This window comes from Megalobrama amblycephala, linkage group LG11 (genome assembly GCF_018812025.1).
Source record: "Megalobrama amblycephala isolate DHTTF-2021 linkage group LG11, ASM1881202v1, whole genome shotgun sequence".
Classification (NCBI taxonomy): domain Eukaryota; kingdom Metazoa; phylum Chordata; class Actinopteri; order Cypriniformes; family Xenocyprididae; genus Megalobrama; species Megalobrama amblycephala.
The window spans coordinates 5,269,582-5,286,167 of NC_063054.1; the positions used below are offsets into that span (position 1 = coordinate 5,269,582).

At 36.9% G+C, this 16,586-nt stretch overlaps 2 protein-coding genes across 2 annotated transcripts in view; both read left to right on the forward strand.

Annotated features, from left to right (window-relative positions):
- dtl (denticleless E3 ubiquitin protein ligase homolog (Drosophila)) overlaps positions 1-3,737 on the forward strand; it is an 8,357-nt gene extending 4,620 nt beyond the window's left edge. The window contains exons 14-15 of the mRNA XM_048208427.1: positions 2,027-2,631; positions 3,339-3,737. Of these exons, the coding sequence (XP_048064384.1) occupies positions 2,027-2,631; positions 3,339-3,455 (722 nt within the window). The 3' untranslated portion in view covers positions 3,456-3,737. The remainder of the gene's footprint in view (positions 1-2,026; positions 2,632-3,338) is intronic.
- Positions 3,738-4,604: 867 nt separating this feature from the next.
- Positions 4,605-16,586, forward strand: part of ppp2r5a (protein phosphatase 2, regulatory subunit B', alpha isoform) — a 33,379-nt gene continuing 21,397 nt past the window's right edge. Inside the window, exon 1 of the mRNA XM_048208428.1 lies at positions 4,605-5,209. Coding sequence (XP_048064385.1) covers positions 5,053-5,209 — 157 coding nt within the window. The 5' untranslated portion in view covers positions 4,605-5,052. The remainder of the gene's footprint in view (positions 5,210-16,586) is intronic.

A 16,586-nucleotide genomic window follows, 5' to 3' on the forward strand; every position in this document is an offset into this window, starting at 1 on the left:
TATAGGTGCTCTAAGTGATGTCACGTGTTTAGGCCAAAACATTTTTTTTTCACATACAGCAAACATCTCCTCACCATCCACTAGCTGCCTGTCCCCTGAACACACTGTAAAAAAAAAAAACACGGTCTCTGTAGTCACAAGCTCCAAAAACGGCAACAAAACTACCTGGTGTAGCCTGGGGCCTGTACCATGATGGTAGATGAACAAACTCAGGGTTATAGGATTAGTTTCAAGTTGACAAAACCAAACCACTCCAACCCGGCTTTGTTGGTACCATGATGCTGATCATCAACTTTCTGTCAACTCAGGCTTTGCTGAGTTTGTGGAGCGTGTGCACATGAATCCGTGACATCAGTGGCAAACAGCCAATCACATGCCTTGCAACAGAGAGAAACTATGATTCACTTCTTGCAAGAGAGCCAGCGTGATTCAAAACTCTTTTGCTGAAAATGAAGAATTTAAATGCATTTACACTAATGGAAAATACTTGTCTGTGAAAGAGGACAAATAAAAGAAATGATTTTTCTCTATCAGTGCAAGTGAAAATTGTGAAGTTAGTTGATAATATATAGCGATAGAGACTTAAACATACAAGGTCACATGTAATAATAATTTTTAAAGAGTATATTTACTCCTTATTTAGGCCTATATTACATTTGATCTATATATATATATATATATATATATATATATATATATATATATATATATATATATATATATATATATATATATATATATATATTATTGAAACTAAGTGCTTAATAACTACTGTTACACTAAACTTGCGTGTGTGTAATGGATTAATAAAAATATAATCATATAATTATACAAATTATATAAATTATATTATCATTAAAAAACAGACAATTTCATCGTTAAATATTTGTTTTTACTATAATGACCTTTAATTTGGAGGAAGAGAAACTGGGGGAATGACTTTATTGTGTTGGGTGTGTCACTGTCACTTAGCTCACATCTGATTTGTCCTATTTCAGTTTGAGATCTCTAACCCAGAACATAACCTGCCCCGGAGCAGGTTAGCTGTGGAGCGTAAGTTACTGTGGTGATGAACACCACTAAAAGCCAAGATACATTCATGGTACCTAAAACCCAGGATTGGTGCAAACTAATTCAAAACTTACCTGGCTAGCCAGCTAATCCAGCTTCATGGTACAGGCCCCTGGACCACGAAACATAATAAACATGCTCCAGCCTATAACCGACAAGAATGATTTTAAATGCGCGTTCATGACTGTTTCAGGAGGAGGGAGGGTCTAGCTAGCCTCTGTTTTGTTTGACAACACTTCGAACATCAACAGGAAGTTACTCCACCCAGGATCGCTTGGAGCACCTTTAATAATGGTCAAATGTTATTGTTAATATCAATGTTGCAGTTTGCTGCTTAATATTGAATAATATGGCTGCTTAATATGGAAACCATGATGCATGTTTTTCAGGACTCGTTGATTAATGGAAGATTCAAAAGAACATCATTTATTTGAAATAGGAATCGTTAGTCTGTTTACTTTTGTTCATTTTAATGTGAATAAAAGTATTTCCTTTATAAAAAAAAAAAAAAAAAAAAAAAAAAAAAAACTTTCTTGCCCCAAACCTTCAAATTGTAATTTATCTCAGTTCCCAGTCTTCCCACAAAAGTATTAAGCAGCACAACTGTTTTCAACATGGATAATAATGTTTCTTGAGCATCAAATCAACATATTAGAATGATTTCTGATGAATCATGTGACGATGCTGAAAATTCAGCTTTGCATCACAGGAATAAATTATATTTAAAACATTTAATACAGAAAAAGTTTTTAAATTGTAATATTTCACAATGTTACTGTCTTGCTGTATTTTTGATCAAATAAATGCAGACTTGGTGAGCATGAGACCTCTCAAAAACATTGATTTAATTTTTCCAAACTTTGGATCAGTAGTGTATTTTTATGAATTCATAATTTTAAATATTTGGTTTGATTAATTTAAATGGGTACTTATGAGTTATCATTTGTCTTCTCAGGCCCTTACAGCCCCGTTGAGCTCACTCCAGCCAAAAGTCCTGGCTCAGAGAGGGTCGTCTCTCTGTCTTCACCCCAGCCTGCTGCTTGTGCCCCTACGGGTGCTGATTTACCCCTCCCATCAAACACCTCTGCACCTTCAGCCAAGCTCAGCAGCCCCAAAATCCCCTCATCTATCCAGCAATGGTTCAGCCGCAGCAGTTCCCCGGGTCACCATGGTACATCTCCTCTTCGTAAGGTGCTCACACCTGTCCTCCAGGGCCCTTCCTCGGAACGTCGCGCAAAGCGACGACTAGACACAGGTGATTGTGCTAGATCTGGTTTGGAAGAGGAAAGGGACGGGGTGTCTGAATTGTATCCCGACGTAAAGAGGAGCAGGAGTTCGGTGAGCGCAGAGAACTGTTCTGAGGAGAAAGGTGACATATTCAGTTTGCAAACAGATGAGAGGCTCTGCTCAACTCATCAAGTTGGCACTGGCAAAGAGAACAGCTCTCCGAGAAGGACTGATTGGCTGTCTGTGATGAGCCAGAGATTTAAAGGATCGACTCAACCCAAAAGCCCGAACGGTAGCAGCAAACGGCAGGATGCAAGAACACACAGCGCTCCAGTGAGTAGATGCATGAAAATACATTACTGCAGCTCTGCAGTCACACTTTATATAATCAGACAATAGTTTGACCACTTTTTTTCAGTGCCCTTGGATCCTGAATCCCCCCCACCCCCCCGTTTGTTTTTTTCCATATAGATAAATCAATAGCCATTAGCCAAACAAACCAACTCTGAAATTATATGAATTGCAACATTACAAACATTGATTTAAGAAAAAAAATTGGAAAATAGGGAGAAAAATACTTTGTGTGGCAAATGACAATCAAACAAGGATAAGATTATAAAACATTGATTTAAATTTGGGCTGGGTGATCAGGCAAAATTTAAATTCTTTATTTAGAAAAAGAAAAATTGACTGATTCATGATTTTGCTTTTGTTTTTTGTTAATCTAGTCAACTTAAAAATGTAACTACAATATGATTCTAAATCGCAATATTGATCAAAAAAAAATAAAAAAGTGAGTATGTTTTTGTCATTATATTACACAACCCTAGTCTCAATCCAATGGCAGCATTTACACTTATTCAAATGAACCGCACTAACAGAGCAATCCCACCAGAGTTCGTTTTAATAGAAACAAACCTGCCTAAATGGGACTTTTACTTCCAGGACCTTATTGTTTTAGTAGTTCTGAAGTGTTCTCTAAAATCATAACTCCTTTTTTGTGGCCAAATGTTTTTAATTCATATCTTTTGTCTTTTTAGGCAGTAATCTCACCACGTCCCATGAGAGTTGTCTCGTCGCCGCCAACCAAGAAAGCATCACCCACCAGACCTATGAAAAAAATCTCTAGCTACTTTATGAAAAGAACCCAAGACTGATTTTTGTGTGAGTGGAGATTAAACAAAGTGTCTAACATATGACACGCATATGGTTTAAACCCAGGTTTTCTTCAGACAAAGCATCAAATCAAGAAGAAATATGCAGAAACTACTTGTATTTATATGTATGTGATGTGTACATTTTTTTTTTTATCTAGTTGTATGTTTTTAAATATGTACAAGTTTAATTTCCTAGAGAAGGATCAAACTGATAATCATTTGTGAACATTACAGAGCTGAATAGTCATTTGACACCATAATTAAACTACAAGTTCTATGAAACTTCCATGTCTATCTGTGATGCACTGAAAATAGTTTTGAGTGTAGACATTTTACTCAATTTAACATGCATTTTAAAGCATTTACATTTATATCAAATATGTTTTTAGCTTTCCAAAGCTGTATTGCATGCTGCTTATTTGAGCTTGTCTGTCCTTAAACGTGGGTCACATTTTCAGAGTTCTATATTGATTGTAAAGCAGCACTTTACATAACTAATCCATTTCCAATTAGCTCAGTGCCTTTTAGTCATTGCATATCTATAATGCAGTGAGTTTGAAAATGATTTTAACACTTTTTACATTCTACTACTATAGGCTTTTTGTACGTTTACATGATTTACAGGTTTGTCAGGAATGTGACTTGACCTGATAGTTCAACTTCTGTGTTTTGATCCTGCCTGTTCTTGTTTTGCTCGTCGTTGCCTGAGGTCTTCAGCACGGTTTATCAAAACTGTTCTGCTTTTGGATTGAAGTTCATTTTTAACTATAATCCATTAAGTTTTTGTATTTCAAGTTCATTTTGGGGTGAACCGTTCCTTTAACTGACTCGCTTGACTAGGCTACAAGTGTCATTAACTCTTACTTGCTGTTATTTTGTGAGTTCTCGTTGAAGTGTTGTACTTCTGTGAACGTTTTCTTGTATATTTATTCTTTTGAGTGGTTTAACGTTTGGACGTTTGTTGCCTGTTTTCATGTGAGTTCAAGGATACAGAACCTCTTGACTATTTCCCGAAAAACCATTAAACAAGAATTTGATTGGTCATGGGGCGTGGCTTACTGTTTTCGCGAACGTCCATTGGATGAACATTCTGTCTGTCAAGCGCGCCACCACGGGGTTTTATTTTTACACCCCAGTGAGGCGCAACAGCAGCTGAATGAAGTTCAGCGGATCTGAGGAATTTTACGCCCCGGCGGATTCACATTAAACTCTTTCTTCGCTTCGCTAATCCATGGAGCCTGTGCCAAGCGACTGGATAATCATGACACGGTGTTTTGGCTGTATGTCGTCTTGAGTTTGTATTGTGTTACGTAGAGTAACAGGTTTATTGAGGCGCTCCGGTTTAAACATTTCAGCATGATAAAAACCTACTATTGACTACGTTTTTACATTTACACGTCACCAAATTATTGCAGGATACCTGTGGATTTTTGGAGAACATGTAACCTTCATGATTTGCTTGGCCGTGCATTTCATTAGATGGGGTCTCGTGAGTTTGATGTACAGCGCAGTCAATGGGATGTCAGTCAGACTAGAAAACATTTAGGGCACATACAGACACTGTAAACGCAGCTCATTGCCTAGACCTGCTTTGGAAATGTCGGCGATATCTGCGTCCGAGAAAGTGGATGGATTCACGAGGAAATCGGTGAGGAAGGCTCAGAGACAGAGGATTTCTCAGGGCTCGTCTCAGTTCGCGGCGAACAGCAGCAGGCCTGCGGCTCCGGAGATCTCTGCGCTCCCGCAGCTCAAAGGTAAGAGGATAATGCTCTGTAAATAGACTCAGGCTCCGTATCAAAACCTAGTGAGCTGCCTACCTAGACAGCATTTTGGTATCATGGGCGCCTAAGCTGCTAAAATGCTTTAAAGTAATAAATAAAACAAATAAACTATAATAAAACACACCTGAATGTTTTATGAATTTAATAAGGCTTTAAAGTTACCTATTTGTATCTCTGATAAGCCCCAAGTGAAGTATTTACAGCAGGCCTTTAACTGTCTGCTGGAAGACTCGTCGTGTGTGTTTGGGTGTAGACTGTAAACACTAATTGTGTCAACATTATATCTCAGAGCCTCTTCTTATCAAGGGAAGCATCTTTATTTCATGGTCCAACCTGTGTTTTCCCACATTTCCTGTCCTCTTTTTGTGCCTTTGAAAGTCACATGGTTGTCAGTTCTGTAAATCTGTCAATAGGGTGCAACATTGCCCGCCCACTTTTTCTGTGGCCTTGGTTCCAGAAGTTTTTTTTTTTTTTTCCATAGGGATTTTGAAAAAGTCTTCATTAAAGAGTTATAAATAATAATCCAAACCAAGTAGCTAAGGTGAATCACAACATTACAAACTTTAAGCAAACAAAAATATTTGAAAATCGGTCAAAAACACAAAGGTACGAGAATAACGAGGGAAAACTACAATCCCATGAAGGATTGTGAATGTCATAATAAAACTAAAACTATTATAAATATAAAACTATTGAGATTACTTGACTTACTACCGCTCGAATCTCGATTATGTCATTCACAGTGCTTCATGGGAGTGGACAGATGCTAAAAAGTTATTTTTGTGCGATTTGTTTGTTTCGGTTTTCTGATTGGTGGATTTTTTTGCAGAATCATGGGTAATGTAGTTTTCACCAGGAAGGTCACTGTTAAATGCGATTTTATTTTTTTTAAAAAGCATGTTGAAAATAATGCAACCTTAAACAGAAGCATATACCATTGATTAAAATTCAGTTCCCCTATGGAAAATTAATTTAAAATTATTATTTTTTTAAATGTAATGTCTGTTTTGTCAGAGACTGTAGTTGAGTTGGTCATTTGTAATTATGGCAAAGTTTTTATTCAAGGTTCTACAAAAGTAAATAATCTAAAAAAAAAACAATGAAGAACATGCATATTTCACTTTTTATGCAAAGAGCATTTTTCAATCAAATTGTTGAACCGGTTCACAAAACCTGTCTCAATGAATCATTCACCAGTCACAAGCAGTTCAACAGCTAACTGACTCACTGATGAGAACTGGAGAGGATTTGTGAATGTCCTTGAAGTGACACAATGTTCATTCATACTACCCATATTTATACTATAAAACGTAATTTCTAACGGTCGCAAAGTAAATTCAAATGTAGTACCTACTTAGACAGTATGTGATTTCGGATGCACCGTAATTTCTAATGAGCCAAAGAAAAAATATGAGGAGTGACCTGATAGTAATGACTGCAACAAACTGTCCAATATTGACTGCAAAAAACTAATCCATTAAACATGAAATTGCAATAAATTTATTTATTGAAGGGTTACTTCACCCAAAACATTTTCCAAACACAAATTAAGATATTTTTAATGAAATCTCAGAGATTTCTGTCCCTCCATTGACAGTCTATGCAACTACCACTTTGATGCTTCAAAAAGTTCATAAAGTGATCCTAAAATTAATCCATATGAATTTATTTAGTTGGTTTAGTCAAAATTTTTTGAAGAGACATGATCAATTTATATGATGAACAGATTGAACTGTACTTGCTTGACGCATGAAAAGAAACATCGTTGATTCTTGCGAAAGCTCAAACGTGCTGCGTAACACACAAAAATGAAAATCATTGGTTCATGCATGTCAAGCAAACATGCTTGAGCTTCCGTTTACCATAAGGCCCCTTTTTACACCTTGTATTGCTTTTTGGTCTGTGCCTGATAGTGTTGTCAAAAGTACCGTCTGTGAGTCGGCGCCGATAGCCTAGTGGTTAGTGCGCCGACATATAGCGCAAATGCGTTCATGACAATCCGGGTTCGATTCCTGTCTCGAAGTCCTTTGCCGATCCTGCCCCCCTCTCTCTGCCCAATGCTTCCCTGTCTGCTCTCTACTGTCCCTAAAAAGCCCATAAACATAACTTAAAAAAAAAAAAGAAGTACCGACCATGATACCAAGTCATTATAGAAATTAAAAAAAAATATGATGCTTTGAGCACTGCTGAGCGGATTCGTAAACACCTCTGATTGGCCATTGCGTTGATGCGCTCATCAGATATGTCTGTGATTGGCTACAATGTTCAACGCTTCCAAAACATGTTGTAAAAATACATCAATGACACTCTTCACCGAGCACTTACACAGATACACATGGGAGCGTTTGAATTTGAAAGTGTTGAGAGGGGGAGCGTTTGAAAGCAGGTGCCTGCTTTCAAAGTGCTTTCAAATTCAAATGTGTGCTTTCAAACGCTCCCATGTGTTGATCATTGTAGCCAATCACAGACATATCTGATGAGCGAGTTAACTCAAAGGCCAATCAGAGGGGTTTACGAATGCAGCGCTCAAAGCGTCATATTTTTACAATTTTCAGTACCAACTTGGTATCGCGGTCAGTTCTTTTGACAACACTAGTGCCTGATGAAAACCTGATGGTCAAAACATTGTACAAGCTATAATAAAGTCTATGTTTGCCTACGTATGCCTACGTTTGCCTTTTTGTTGTCACCTGTGCCCTTGTTGGGTTTGTGGGATGTGCACACCTTTTTTGTATTTTTGATATATGTGAATAAACGGCTTTAATTAAATCATATAAAGAGATTGTGTCTCTTCAGAAAATTTAGACTAAACCATTCAATTCATATGGATTAGTTTTACAATCTCTTCATGAACCTTTTGAAGCGTCAAAGTGGTAGTTGCGTAGACTGTCAATGGATTGATAGAAATCTCTCAGATTTCATTAAAAAAATCTTTATTTCTGTTCAGAAGATGAACGAAAGTTGTATAGGTTTCGAATGACATGAGGATGAGTGAATGATGACAGAGTTGTAATTTTTGGGTGAACTAACACTTTAATGATATGAATTAAAAAAAGCATAACAAGCAATATGTGCCTACATATTGGTTTATTGGAATGTTTTGAAAGAATCACTGAATCGCATTGAACTTTTCTTTTTGAACTGATTCTTTAAAGCAAACGATAGGAGGAAATGAGTCACAATTTCCATCCTTTCTATAGAGAGACACACAGCTGTTTGTAAGCTGTTTCTGCATCACTTGTGCCACCAAATGGAAAGATGTTTCCAAACAGGTTTCCTATTCAGTTCAAACTCATACCACTGAGCCAAGTTCAACCAATACAAGTTTTCTGATTGTGTTTCCTTTGCTGCCTAGGAATGTCAGTCGCAAATGTTTGTTTTGTTTTGAGAATACATACTTCAGTCTGTAAGTAGTAGGGACATTGTGCAAGGTATTCCAAGGTTATAAAGAAGAACAAATAACTTTGACATATTTAGTCAGTGTGTTTAATTTGTGATACCTGTTAAAACAAATTTTAAGTGCTTGAACTTTTCCTATTGTTAACTGTTAATGTTAATGTAAAGTTACTTTCCAACATGCTTAGGCCTATTCCAGCTCCATTGTTGAAGCTCCTAATGAAAAATTACAACCCAGCTTTGCTGATTGAGTGAATATTGCATTTTAAATTAGTGTTTTGCATAATCTCATTTTGAACATCATCAGAACGTTTATATTTATTACTAATCGCGTTACTTATTGCTTAATGTTAATGTTCTTCTAGTGACTCATGAAATGTTGCTACATTTCAATTCAGTATAAATATATGGAAGTTCCCATTTAAAATAAAATTTATTTTGGGATGCAGCTTTGAATTTGAAATGAGATTTTCCTGATCACAGTCCTATCTTGCTCTCTCTCAATACTCTCCTATTATTCTGCACTTTGCTAAGATACAGTTGTCTGACATTATGACTCTCCAGGGATGGGCCACGTAGCCATGGCAACCACACGCCCGGGGTGTTGATGAGAACCTCAACAAATTCAATGACTCATCCTGTGTGTGTTCTTGCATGTGTGCGTGAGGACAAATAAAGTAAGGCAATCAATGAACACGTTTCTGATGTTCGCTCGATTTTATATGGTCACTTGGCACCATTTTGTGTTGAATACAGTGACTCTAAGCAGAAGTCGTCTGGGAAAGACAGGGCCACTGGCATTCAGATCGGTTGCATAAGGTGTATTAATAGAGCAGCAGTGGAGTTGTGTTAGAACCCCGTTCAGCTCTGAGTACAAGTGGATTCCACTGCTGTTCTCTCACTGTTAAACCCTCTCCGAGTGGAAAAAACATCATGAACTGAAGTTTACAGAAGCCTGAAGAAGATAGACTGTGGCAGTAAGAAATAGAGTATAAAAAGAGCCATAAATAATTGAAAGAAAAACTTTTAGGTGACATTAATAAATGGACTTTTATTTAGTGTTTATACACTGTATTTTATCTCCACTGGATTTACAAAAACTGTGTCAGTACCATGGTTTAATAATGGTTCCATGGTCAAAAGCTGGTGTCAGTAAGATTTTTTTTTTTTTTTTTGATAGTAAGACTCTTATGCTCACCAAGGCTGCATTTATGTGATTAAAATACAGTTAAAAGCAGTACTATTGTGAAATATGTTTACAAATTAATTATTACTGGAGCATCATTACTCCCGTCTCCAGTGTCACATGATCCTTCAGAAATCTTTCTAAAATGGTGATTTGCTGCTCAAGAGACATTTCTTAATAATATCAATGTTAACAACAGTTATGTGTCTTCACATTTTTGTGGAAACTGTGATATATTTTTTTTCAGGATTCTTTGATGAAAGTTCAAAACAACAGCATTTATTTTTATTTTATAAAATTTTAATTTATTTGTAACAATGTAATAATCTTTACTGTCTCTTTTGATCAATTTAATGTTCGGAAGAGGATTAGGGCCAAGCAATAATAAAAAAATAAAACCATCTTGAGATTAAAGTTGTTAAATTTCGAGAAAAAATGTTGAGAATAAACTCGCTAAATTCGTAATTTAACGAATTTGTTCTCGTAATTTAATGACTTTTTTCTCATAATTTAATGAGTTTATTCTCAACATTTTATCTCGACTTTTTTCTCGAAATTTAACGACTTTTTTCTCATAATTTAATGAGTATATTCTCAACATTTTATCTCTACTTTTTTCTCGAAATTTAACGACATTTTTTTTATAATTTAATGTTTATTCTCAACATTTTATCTCGACTTTTTTCTCAAAATTTTACGACTTTTTTCTCATAATTTAACAAATTTGTTCTCGTAATTTAACAACTTTTTTCGTAATTTAACGAGTTTATTCTCAACATTTTATCTCGACTTTTTTCTTGAAATTTAACAAGTTTTTTCTCGTAATTTAATGAGTTTATTCTCAACATTTTATCTCGACCTTTTTCTCGAAATTTAACGACTTTTTTTCTCGTAATTTAACGAGTTTATTCTCAACATTTTATTTCGAACTTTTTTCTCGAAATTTAACAACTTTAATCTCGAGATGGTTTTATTTTTTTATTATTGCTTGGCCCTAATCCTCTTCTGTATTAATGCATCCTTGCTGAATAAAAGTATTAATAACTTTTGGACAGTAGTGTAAATGTCCAAAAAAAAAAAAAAAAACTAGGATACTATAGTACTTTTGTAGAGATATTTTGTGAACCTCATATGTCCTGTATTGGTAATTTTTACAAGGCAAAATGATTTTTGGTGAAGCATTTTGAGCCTAATATTCTGATCATAGAGCCATAAATGACAGGGCTTATGAATTATTTATGCTGTTCACGGTCAAAGTTCGGGTCAACTAAATGTCCTTCTGGTATTTATAGAGTGCTGTTGATTTATTATTGGTGTACACAGTGTACCGTCCTTGTGTTTACTATATTACAGTCTATATTACAGTCAAGATTCCATAGTCCATGTGAAAACAGGCCATTAAAACAAAAGATGAACTTACTGTGGTTCTTTTCAAGGAAGCTATATTACAACTTCTTTGCAAGGCTTTGTATATGGTATAATGGTTTTGATGGACTGAATGAATGGATGATAGTAAGTTTTAAAGGAGACCTATTACGCCTCTTTTTACAAAAAAAGGGCAGTTGTGGCCTAATGGTTATAGAGTCGAACTTCTAACCTGAAGGTTGCGGGTTTGAGTCTCAGTACCAGCAAGAAATGTAGGTGGTGGGAGTGAATGAACAGCGCTCTTCCACTCTCAGTACCCACAAATGAGGGTAAGGCCCTTGAACAAGGCACCTAACCCCCAATCGCTCCCTGGGCGCAGCAGCAAAAATAGCTGCCCACTGCTCCGGGTGTGTGTTCAGTACTCACTGCTGTGTGTGCACTTGGATGGGTGAAGCACAAATGCAGAGCACAAACACAAATTCTGAGTATGGGCTTCATGTCATTTCACTTTCCTTTTAAAAAAGGAATAGTTCACTTTGAAATGAAAATTACCCCAAGATTTACACACCCTCAAGCCATCCTAGGTGTATTTTGACCTTCTTCTTTCTGATGAACACAATCTGAGTTATATTAATAATTATCCTGAAGTGTCCAAGCTTTATAATGGGAGTGAGTGGGACCAACAAGTATAAAGCTGAAGAAAGTGCATCCATCCAAAGCAAAACGTACTCCGCATGGCTCCAGGGGATTAATAAAGGCCTTCTGAAGGGAAACAATGCATTTGTGTAAGAAAAATATCCATATTTAACAAGTTATGATGTGAAATATCTAGCTTCCGCCAGACTGCCTTCCATATTAAACTTACAAAGAAAGTGTTACGCCTCTCGAAGTTCAAAACCCTTACGCTACGTCCTATATCTTCCGTATTCAGCTTACGAAAAAAGTGTAACTGACGTCAGTTACACTTTCTTCATTAGTTGAACACAGAAGGCGGTCTGGCGGAAGCTAGATATTTAGGGCCCAAGCACCGAAGGTGTGAGGACCCTATTGTAATTGTTCAGTCAATTCTTCTTCTTCTCCGAAATGAATCACATTTTTGAGGGACTAAACATGCTCGAAAACTCATGAAACTTTGCACAAGCATCAGAAGTGGTGAAAATTTACGTCTGATATGGGTTTCAGAATTAGGTGTGGCAAAATGGCTCGATAGGGCCACCTACAAAATTTCAAATAAGCACCATTCGTGCTACGTTTCACATACAAGTATGAAATTTGGTAGACACGTGTAACAGCCCAATACCTACAAAAAAGTCCCTGGGGTGCAACAATCTGAAAACCCAACAGGAAGTGAGATATTTTGAATTTTCTCTGCAAAATTTTTGCAGTTTTTGCCATTTCCAGACTTTGTACTTTAATGAACTCCTCCTAGAGATTTTATCAGATAAACATAATTTTTGGTCAGTCTAATCTAAGGGCTTTTGCAACGTTAAATTGCGAAGATCTTGAGTTTTGACTGACAAAAATCTGATGTTTCGCCATGAAACATGAAGTTGTAACTCGGGCATACAATGTCTGATCTGCCCCAAACTTCACGTTTTATTAGAGTCCTGGCCTGAAGACATCTACATGCCAATATTCAGTTATAGTCATAACGTTACCTGCGGGCAACAGGAAGACTCATTGAGATCTACATGCAAATCTACATGCAAATGTTCAGTTAGTCATAGCGCCATCTGTTGGTAACAGGAAATGGCATGCTTTACACTGGAATTCACTCCCTGAAATGCATTTAAATATGCCACGAAGTACCAAACATGCTAGAAACACATTAAATCATGTAACACTTGGCTAAGTGCTAATGCGATTAACGCCACGAAACAGGAAGTTGTTGTAACTCAGGCATACAATGTCCAATCTGCCCTAAATTTCACATGTTTGAAATCTGCCCTGAACACATCTACATGACAATATTCAGGAAGTGACATGTTTAACACTGTGATGCACGACTAGCAACATACTAAAATATTCAATTGAGTGCTAAACATGCTACAAACATTCTAAAACACGTTAGCAACACCTAGCTGAGAGCTAAAGCATGCTATTATCGTCATGAAACAGGAAGTTGTTGTAACTCAAGCATACAGTGTCCAATCTGCCTCAAACTTCACGTTTAATAAGTGCCCTGGCCTGAAGATATCTACATGCCAAAATTTAGTTATAGTCATATCGCCACCTAGCCTGGTAATACCAGACTCTGCTACTTCACTTTGCTTCGTAGACAGAGTCTGGAATGGCATAATAGAGAAGTGTTTTCTCTCTCGCTAGGGGGCACTTGTCTGAAGTTTAAAATCATTGGTTACCCGTAAGCCAATCAGATACGTTTAGTTATGACGTATGTTATGCTCCTGTACAGCCGCATCGAAGCACAGACATCATGCATCGAACTCAAATCTATGATTGAACTTCCACTGTAAACCTGTTGTAAACACATGATGATGCGAGCGAAATACCGGAGTGAACATGGCTGTAAACACTCTTCTTGTTCTGGCTTCAGTTTGAAAAAGAGTTGAATGTTCTCCATAACAGAGCGAATTGCATCCCGTGTCTCGTTTCCCATTTCCGCGGTCGTTTCGGTTTTCGATTTCTCTAACCTACAATGTAAAACTCGGCGCTTAGCATCTACGTCACGGCTCTCAGCCCGCCCTCTGTTCGTTGATTGGCCCGGCTGTTTCCAGACCGGTGGCAAACAGAAAGCTCTGACGCTGTATCAGACTGAGTACAGAAGCGAAATGAAATTGAGCGGAAGTAGGAAGTCTGACGTAGTCAGGCTAATCGCCACCAGCAGATAGCAGGAATATGGCAAATACAAATGACTGACTTAGTCCTCCTATATTGCTATGCTCTCTTTTCCTAAAAACACCGGATGGTGGTGGCATGGGTGTGAGGGCCCTTTCTTGCTTGCAGCATTAATTTACTTTATAACTTGTTAAATATGGATATTTTTATTACACAAATGCATCGCTTCGGTTCAGAAGGCCTTTATTAATCCCATGGAGCTGTGTGGAGTATGTTTTGCTTTTAATGGATGCACTTTCTTCAGCTTATACTCGTTGGTCCCGTTCACTGACATTTATAAAGCTTGGACTAGTCAAGATATTTATTAATATAACTCCAATTGTGTTCATCAGTAAGAAGAATAGGATAGCTTGAGGGTGAGTAAATCTTGAGGTAATTTTCATTTCAAAGTGAACTAATCCTTAAATAAGTCTCAAGTGTCCCCAGAATGTGTCTGTGAAGTTTCAGCTCAAAATACCCTACAGACCATTTATTATACCATGTAGTAAGTCCCCATTTCTGAGTCAAAGCACAAACGTGCTGTTTTCGTGCATGTATCTTTAAATGCAAATGAGCTGCTACTCCCCACCCCCCTTATTCAGCTCATGTGTGCATCGGATACTCTGCCAAAAAGGAAACATCTGTTTCATGGTCATGCTCACATGACATTGCAGTTCTTCATCATCATGAAAGTTATTATTTGAATGTGTTTTAAAGCATTCAGTTTAATTTTCTGATATACGGTTTTCTGAGCACACGCATTTAAGCATGCTCATAGAAAGCTGGCTGTCAGACGGCGCATTGTGTGAGCATTAAACTAAGTTCTCTTTCATGTCTTATTGCACTTAAACTGTCAAATACACACACGGTTATGTCAAAAACACACAAAGTTAAAACATTAGTCCACTTTTAAATACACTTTTCCTGATAAATTTACTCACCCCCATGTCATCCAAGATGTTCATGTCTATCTTTCTTCATTCGAAAAGAAATTAAGGTTTTTGAGGAAAACATTCCAGGATTTTTCTCCATATAGTGGATTTCAACGGCTACCAACAGATTGAAGGTCCAAATTACAGTTTCAGTGCAGCTTCAAAGGGCTTTAAACGATACCAGACGAGGAATAAGGGTCTTATCTAGCGAAACGATCACTCATTTTCGAAAAAAATACAACCGTTTATGCTTTATAAACAAAATATCGCCTTGAACGCACTTTCTGTTTCCGCAATCTTCATAACACTTACACTGAATGTTCTGCGCTGAATGTTCTGTTCTACGGAAAAAAACTAAACTGGCGCCGCGTTTGTTTCGTAAGTACAAATATTTCAAAACATTGAAAGCGTGAATGGTCTCTCTCCCTCTCTCTTTCCGTTTGTCTGTATAGCCTATAATGCATGCGTGATGTGTGCATGCGGGGGAGGGGTGCGATTTTCGAATAATATTCGAATAATTCCCAGCGATCTTCGAATATTATTTTTGCTTGAAATGCTCATCCCTAGTTCTAATCGAATCCTCGTTCAACACACAATGGGTTGTGGGCAGTATTAGCCGTTAGCGTGTGCACGGATCTGCACTTTGGATTCTAACCGGAAAAAGTGAACCATCCGGGTATCTTTGAAATACTCATTTCAACATACTACGATTTGGGACACACTAATTCTAATTTCGAATTCTATTTAGTAGGGGTGCGATGAGACAGGTATCTCACGAGACGAGACGAGACTCGAGATTGAGTTCACGAGACAAGATTTTTACACACTATTTTTAAGAAATCCTCAATGGTGAAATACATGACTAGAAAAATATTCTGCAGGTGTATGAAATGTTTTAACTAATCATCTTGTAATGAATGTTATTTCAGTTCTACTTTCTGAGTATGAATTATCATACGCAGTAAAAGACAACAATACTCAAGTACTGTAAAAGGTTTTGCCACAAACTCAACTGACTGACTTCTCTCCTGTATGATTTCAGTCTCTTCAGACCTTACTGTACATGATTTATGAGCTTCTACAACTTTTGACCTCCTAACTGAACTCCTTTCCACAAACTGATCATAGAAATAAAAACAGTATAAATAAAAATGGTAACACTTTACAATAAACATTTATTAACATTAATTAACCAACATCAACTAACAATGAGCAATATATGTGCTACAGTATTTATTAATCTTTGTTTATGTTAGTTAATAAAAATAGTCATTCATTGTTAGTTCATGATAGTCCACAGTGCATTAACTAATGTTAAAGGGCACCTATTATGCCCCTTTTTACAAGATGTAATATTGGTCTTGGGTGTCCCCAGAATTATTGTGAAGTTTCAGCACAAAATACCCCACAGTTAATTTATTATAACCATTAAAATGTCATTTTTGGGGCCTGTTTTAAAAAGAGCTTTTTGGTGTGTAACCTTAAATATAAATGAGCTGCAATCCCCGCCCTGCCTTTGGATGAGGGCTAACTTGCATACCTATGGCAATAAACATCGTTAGAAGCAGAATGGCTAGAGTGGAGACCCGCTGTTTTGTATGGCATTCACCGTACATTTTGACCGGAATAACCCAGT